Source organism: Salvia splendens, chromosome 15, assembly GCF_004379255.2.
Source record: "Salvia splendens isolate huo1 chromosome 15, SspV2, whole genome shotgun sequence".
NCBI lineage: Eukaryota > Viridiplantae > Streptophyta > Magnoliopsida > Lamiales > Lamiaceae > Salvia > Salvia splendens.
In genome coordinates, this window is record NC_056046.1 from 27,675,970 (window position 1) to 27,683,650 (window position 7,681).

The 7,681-nt window shown below is 36.4% G+C and overlaps 1 protein-coding gene across 1 annotated transcript; it reads right to left on the reverse strand.

Moving 5' to 3' along the window:
- Nucleotides 1-1,048: 1,048 nt before the first annotated feature.
- LOC121768042 (probable hexokinase-like 2 protein) lies at nucleotides 1,049-6,172 on the reverse strand. Its single transcript, XM_042164386.1, has 7 exons — nucleotides 5,892-6,172; nucleotides 3,987-4,143; nucleotides 3,492-3,671; nucleotides 2,706-2,780; nucleotides 2,382-2,633; nucleotides 1,958-2,170; nucleotides 1,049-1,397 (listed from the first exon to the last, which is right to left on the reverse strand). The coding sequence occupies exons 1-7, from the start codon at nucleotides 6,170-6,172 to the stop codon at nucleotides 1,083-1,085; spliced, it is 1,473 nt and encodes a 490-aa protein (XP_042020320.1). The 3' UTR covers nucleotides 1,049-1,082.
- Nucleotides 6,173-7,681: the final 1,509 nt, after the last annotated feature.

A 7,681-nucleotide genomic window follows, 5' to 3' on the forward strand; every position in this document is an offset into this window, starting at 1 on the left:
TGAGGTCGCCTCATTTTTTTTGTTGCAGTATATTTGTTTGTTTGTCCAGTTACAACTACCTATTTTACGTAAACTGACAAATTAAAATTTTTTAAACGCAAAATAACTATAGATAAACTCATAATGTATTTTTTAAATATCATTGATGTTTGAATATGTCATACCTGACTTTAAACACTTTATTAATTGCAAAATAACCGTACAATATAGATTTCATAAATAATTTGAATAGGTCAATATAGATGTGCTACGATACCTATCTTTCATATCTCTTATATACTACTAGTAATTAGTATCTTTAATATATTTTACTTAGTTGGTTAAAATTAAATTAGATTTATTTTTTTAGGATATGATATCCCCACATATTATAAATATGTTGGAATACTTCGTAGTTGACAATCAAATCAATGAATAACATATTTTAGTCTCAATCTTTATTTACTTTCACGTTTTTATTGCTTTAAACCCTATTTCTCAAGGTCGTCGATGGGAAAGCTCTCCTGGGACTTCCAATCACATAATCCGGCATCACGATAAGGGGAATACTCTTAACAACCGGTGCTTTCATCTCGTGTCGCGCACCACGGTAGCTATGCACGCCTCGGAGATATCGCATATGCATCTGACACCTTGCAACTGAATTTAACATCTGTAACGTTGGAGTATATCCTCGCTTGGCTCGCCTGATTCGAGACCCGATTAGTTGAGCATGAGCGCAGGGTAGCAACAACGCTCCCTCCATTGTGCCCAGTACCTGACCCACCCTACGGACCGCCACTGTACGCCTCCGTACAGCCACATATTTTTGGCACGGAATTTTATATAGTATTGTTTTGTTAGTTAATCAAGACAGAGTAAAGTAAGAAAGAGGAAAAAGTAGATATGGTGTTGTTTCCATTTTAGAAAACGTTTTATTTTTAATGGGACAACCAATAAAGGAAAATATTTCATTTTTAATGGGATAGAGGAAATATATAATTGAAAGGCAACGAGGATGTGTTAAAATGTCAAAATTGGTGCAATGATTAATTATAAAGAGCAGGTATGGATAAATCGATGTTGTTTAAACAAGAAAAAGGTTAATGATCGGTCTGTGAGGCAGCCAAAAATATCGAGGCAGCACCGGAGCCTCCATGAGAATGGTTGATGATGACGTTGTCGCAGAGATCCGTTCCAAGCATCTCCCAGACAGTGCTGTGTAGGTAGTTTCGGTATATCCGGTAGTGCTCATACAACCCTCCTTCGATGGTGATGACGCTCTTCCTGTTGGCTAATCTCCCCATCTTCTTCACTATCCCCACGATCCCGGCCCCCACCAGCCTCGCCCCACGCTCCGCCACAACGTCACAGATCTCTGTCACCATCTCCCTCACCAACGTAGTCGAGCTCTCGATCTGCACATGGCTACTACTATATATTACTCATACTTACATATATATATATAGGGGTGTGATCAATTACTAACTTTCTCAAGTTGCTAACTTGTTAACTCATCAACGCAGTGTATTAAAAATGTCAACATGATGACATTAAAATGTCAACACATAATTTTGTTGAACTTCAATATAATTGGTTGATATTATGTGTTGACATTTTAATGTCACTGTGTTGACATTTTTAATACACTGCATTGATGAGTTAGCAGAGTTAACAACTTAAATAGTTAGGAATATAACACACCCCTATATATATATATATATATATATAGTGACAGATGTTGCGTTAGTTAACTAACTAATTAATGTGTTACTAGCTAACGAATCAACGCATTATATAAAAAATGTCAACATAATGACATGTGTACGTCAACACAAATTTATCTTGACAGTTATAAAATGTCAATTGACGTATTCTTGTCATTGTGTTGACATTTTGTAATATAATGTGTTGATATAGCTAGCAAGTAGCACATTAAGATAGTTAGTGTCAACCATAAATAATTTAGGATGAATACGTCAAAAATCTCCTTGAGTTTGGCTTGCACAATTTCGTAATCCTGCGATGTGTCCTGGTGCATAGCGGCCATGTCTGGCGACCTCAGGGAGTAAGAGATGGTTAGCTTGGGCGGTACCACGTCTCCGAACAGCGCAGACTCCTCCGCCATTCTCAACAGCACTCTCCTCACAATCTCTCCCAAATACATGCCAGAAATAAGCTTCTCGAATATCTGCCAACAAAATGTTACTGTTACAAATTCAATGTCCCACATCGATTATGAGGACAACAACTGGTGTGAGATATACAAACTAAATGAACCGTCTCTCTTAACATTCTTAGTCTTTTGGGATGAATTCTCCTGTTTGGTCTGTATCAGTTACTATCGTGAATTGAGATACATGATGAGCGTCGTGGATTTAATGAATAGGAGTATGACGTACCCGGCATCCCGGATCAGCGCTCTCGGCATCTAAGGAGGCATCATACTCGGTGAGTGGAAGATGGGAGGAAAAGAAGTTTCCCCATTGCATATTAATAGCCGTCTCTGCAGCTTCTGATGATGATTCCTTCACTATTTGTTGAGGCAATGATTCAATGTAAGCAACGTCTGTTCCCATTCCCAGACTCACTGCAGCTACACTCTCTTTGTTGTAGTATCTTCCTCCGGCAAGATGCCCAATCGTGTCATTCACCTAAATCATTCCATTCATCAATTCATTCTGAACCCCATTTTTTCAACCTTGCAGTACTAATAATGAACTTACTACTGCGTAAACACGCATCTCAATGCCATGCTTCTTCAAGGCCTGGTTCATTTCTTGTGCTAGTTCCCCTCCCACCTGATCACAATAAGCTATATATGTGACTCTATATAATTACTAATTACTACTACATTTACGTTCGTTTCAAGTAAGTACTTGAGCCCCTTCTTTTTTTTCACTTGTTTCAAAAAAAATAATAAAAAAATAGTTAAAACAAAGAGCGAGTAATGTAAGAGACTGTATAATATAGATAAAACTCTTATTTACATTATTTCCTCTTTTATTTTGGTCCGTCCACGAAAAATGGACTAAGTTCAAAATGGAATGTTTTCAACCAATACTAACACTTCACATCATTCTAAATGTTAACCCCACAAACCGCTACCACTCATTTCACTACCTTTTCCTATCTCTTACTTTTCCTATCTCTCTCTTACTTTATCAATTATGCATTAAAACTCGTGTCATTCACAATCTTGTCCATTTTTCGTGAACGAATGGAGTAACAAAATATGAATGGAATAAGTGTGGAATGTGGAACTTACTTACCATTTATAGTAAAGGTCAAATAAGACACATATTGTAGGACACACAGAAATAGCAAAATATGACTCTTATTATGAAACGGAGGAGGTACGATTTTTTTCAAAACGAATACAAAAAAGAAGTGACTCAATTTTGTTAAGACAGAAGAAGTATCATTTTTCCGAAACGACTGAGAAACAAAAGTGCCTCAAATAAAATGATAAAAAGGTATATAAAAAAGAAAAAAAAAAGAAATGACTTAACTGCGTCGTTGAAAGATAGACGTCTCCATTTGGAATGAAGGGCAGAAGATGGCAATAGGTCATCTACCGGAAGTGATACAGTGAAGCCCAGTATCCTTTCTCTTTCTCCCACCTTCCCATCACTCTCCACGTGTAACCCAACGAATTTAGCCACCTCAACCGCCATTAAATCACATAATTCCTGACCAATATCATATTCATCCACATCCAATATACTTACTACTTTCTCCGTTCCAACTAAGTTGACTCAAAACTTTTAAGCACACAGAGATTAAGAAATTGTATTGAAAAGTAAGTAAGATGAATAAAGTAATAAAGATAAAGAAAGAGTAAAGTAGGTGATGAAATTAAGTAAAGTAATTGAATGTTTTGTATTTTATCATAAAAAGAATTGACTTAATTTAGTTGGAAAATCTCAAGAAAAAATACGATTCAACTTAGTTGGGATGAAAGGAGTAGAACCTAGCTATATTTATTTGTTGTGATTATGACATACCTTTGTAGAGTCATCACTAGACAGTATATGAAGAGGAATTTCAATCTCTTGTCGGGACATATCACTCAATGCTTCGTTTCTGCCTTCAAGTTTTCCCCTTACTATCATAAAATTTGTTCCACGCAGATTTATCCCATAAAATGTGCCTTTCTCTTCCCTGAACAACTTTTCAGCTTTGAATCAAATAACAATCATCAACAATTTCATAACACATAATTCCTCCCATACCTAACAGATGTCATATATTTGAGTGATGCACATTTGTAAAACGTTATTTGACTTTGTGAAGGAAAGTGGATGGAAAAAGTTAGTGAAGTGTGAGTCATAACTTTTATATATTTTACCATTATTGTTAGTAGAATGAGTTAGTCGAACATGCGGTCCACTTAATAAAAACAGTAAAAGTAAAATGAAATGAGACATTTAATGGAGACCAGAGAGAATACTTATCAACTCCGATGCCGCATAATGAGTAATCTAATTTGTGTATTGCAGAGTTTTAATGTAGAAATGGTGAAATATGAAAGAGAAAGATAAAACGTGTTCCCTTTGTCCCCTAAAAATAGAAGCTCCTTTCTTTTTGGTCCATCCCGTAAAAGTAGATAGACTTCTATCTACTTTTAGGAGTTTAAATAGAGACATTTAGGAGTTGCTAACATGAACTAAAAGATATTCTTTTGAGTTTGAAGGCAATACAAAAGTTCAGCTTGACAATACTTACTTCGTGGCCATTTTTAGTCCAATATTTTATAAGCTTGAGTATCATCACAAAATTCACTCAATAACTAATTCTAGTTTGAGTCCAATAGTCATTTTCGTCCATGAACTGGGGCATAATTCAAATATCGGTCTAGCATGCATATATTAATGAATGAACAATTATACACATATTAATAATTACTAAAATATGAATAAATGAGTGTACTTAATGTTATCTAAAAAATTTCGCTTTACTCCAATCAGTGAAATATTTCCTCAATTCCACTCTAAGTGGAACATTTATTATTCAGTCAAGATTTTATGCAATATTATTTTATGAGTTAAATGAAGATAATTAACCAAGGGAAAATGGTGTTTCTACTTTAAGAGATGTCTTATTTAGAATGGGACATCCCAAAAGAAAAAATATGTCAATTGAAGTGGGACATCCCAAAAGAAAAAATGTTTAACTTACAGTGGCTGCGTGATTACAACTACACTTTAAGCGCATGTGACCTAAGTGTACCCTAGGCATGATTTTTGATCTCTGCCTTGACTAACAATACATCATCTACTTTTTTCTATATTTTAATTTATCAATTTTACATTAATACTCATAGCAATTATTGTAAAACTATTGGTAGTAAATGAAGAGAGCGTAAGGTAAATTCATGTATTGGTCATACTAATGATCTATTCAAGTATACTCCTAAAGTAACATTATTGGACAAAAGAAAGTGTTTGATTTCCCATTGGCATCATGCAACCAAACTACTTGCACGATCGAGTGACTTAAAAATAAAAGAAAAAAACGGGTCCATATCATGTACTCCCTCTGTCCCTCCCGAATAAGAGTCATGTTATGTCATTTTCGTCTGACCCTTAATAAAAGTCATATTTCACTTTTATCATAAATGGTAAATAAGTTCCACATTCTACCAACTTATTTCACTCACATTTCATTATAAAACTAATATATATAAATGAGACTCATATTACATTAACTTATTCAATCTACTTTTCTTAAAACCTGTGTCATAACTAAATAGGACTCCTATTACCAGATGTAGGTTCTTAAAACTTGTGTCATAACTAAATAGGACTCCTATTGCCAGATGGAGGGAGCACTTGAAATTTTAGATAATAAAGAAATCTAAAAGAAATTATTTAGAATTGTTAAAAATGTTAAATAAAGAAGCTACGTACCCTGTGGGAAGACCTGCGAGATAAGAAACGGGAACGCCTAGGTTTCCACCTCTATCACCGGGGGGGGTGAGCTCTGCTTCCATGTCCGATGCCATTTCATTTGCCACCTGCCATAGCTTTGACGTCGGCGTCGCGCACCACCTTGCGAATTCTCGGAGGATGCGTTGTGCGCTCAACTGTTGGTTGCTCTGCCGCCTCCATTGCCTCACCAAAAAAGCTACTCCGGCCACCGTTGCGGCTGCCGTCGTCGCAGCCGCCACTACCACCAATTCCCGCTTCATCTTTACAATAAATTCTAAACATACGTTGTTTTCTGGTTATAACTTCCATATGGTAACGCATTATTTTGCAAGAAAATAGTGGAAACTTACAGTTATCAAGAGAGAAAGTAGATCTGAGTTTGAAACATTCCTTTCTAGGTTAATTTGCTACTTCTATTTGGTAGCACATATTTTATTTTATTTATGCATTTACAAGACTTATGAATAAAGCACTATTTTTAGTTGTATTAATGATTAACTTGACTTTTGAATAAACATTTGTGACACTAGTAAAATAAATCTACATTCTAATTTTATTCAATATAGCTCATATTGTCTAACACTAAAACAATCCATAGAAGGATACAAATTAGTTTATAGTTAGGCAATATCAAAAAATGATACAACCTAGAATTGAAAGATTTTATTTCCTTTCATATTTGTATTCTTCTTCTATAGGAGAAGACCACTACAGAATTCAATACACATAGAAATAAGAGAATGATTATATTATCGAATAAACACAATGTTTAGCCTATCGACCCTTGCCTCTCGATTACCATCTTCAATACGTCTATTAAGGTGGGGACTCAGAATGAGTTCATCACCGTCCTAGATATACCTTTCCCGACTTTTTTCTTTGAACCCACAACCTCTGGGGTTTTTAATGGCACATGTACCACAAGAAATATCTCATAGGCCAGAGCCATCTCTGTGAGTTGTCCCCGAGCAAGGTTAGTCACAAAGTATTTGGATTTCCTCCCTTTCCAATTTAGAGAGTATCTTTGAGGAAGAACGCCTCCTATGCTCTTTCATGGAAATTTATATTGTCTAGTGTCTCCGCCAACTTCTATGTTCTCAACTCCTATGTTGTCCTCATCATATCATGTTTGTCATTGTCAGTGTTACTGGGAACATCTTGAGGAACAATACTAATATCAAATCTGTATACCTTAGGATCCACATGCAGGGTAGATGCTGGAGCACTGAAATAATTTTTGGGAATTGAAATATTGAGATCCAAGCAAGGAATTTTTCAAAGACAAAAAAAGTATGTGATACAATCCCTCGTGACGGACCCACGACGAGGGCCATGGCAAGGCGGCTTCGACAAGGGCTATCCACGTTCATCCAAAAGGCCATGAGGGAGAAGTCTATGAAGGCGGAGGAGCTGACAATGCGGATCGTGTTGAAGAATGAAGGGTCGGGAGCGCAAGGAGGGACTGAGGAGGCCACCCTGCCGGGTGGAATTTCCTTCTTGAAACTCACCTAGCCGGGTCTGGAAGGTTAGGAAGGGGTCTAAAAACGACACCCGGTCGGGTGAATTTTCACCTTTGTAATTCACCCGGCCGGGTGCATTTTTCTCCTATGTCTCACCCGGCCGGGTATTGTTGCATAGATAGATTTTGTTGGCTCCTTTTGCAATTAGACTTTGATTGACATAGAAGCTTGAGAGATTTGTTTCCCCTTTGAGGGTTTTCTTCCAATTCCTAGCTCTAGGTTGCTTCAATCGTCAGTTCCTAGTGAAGC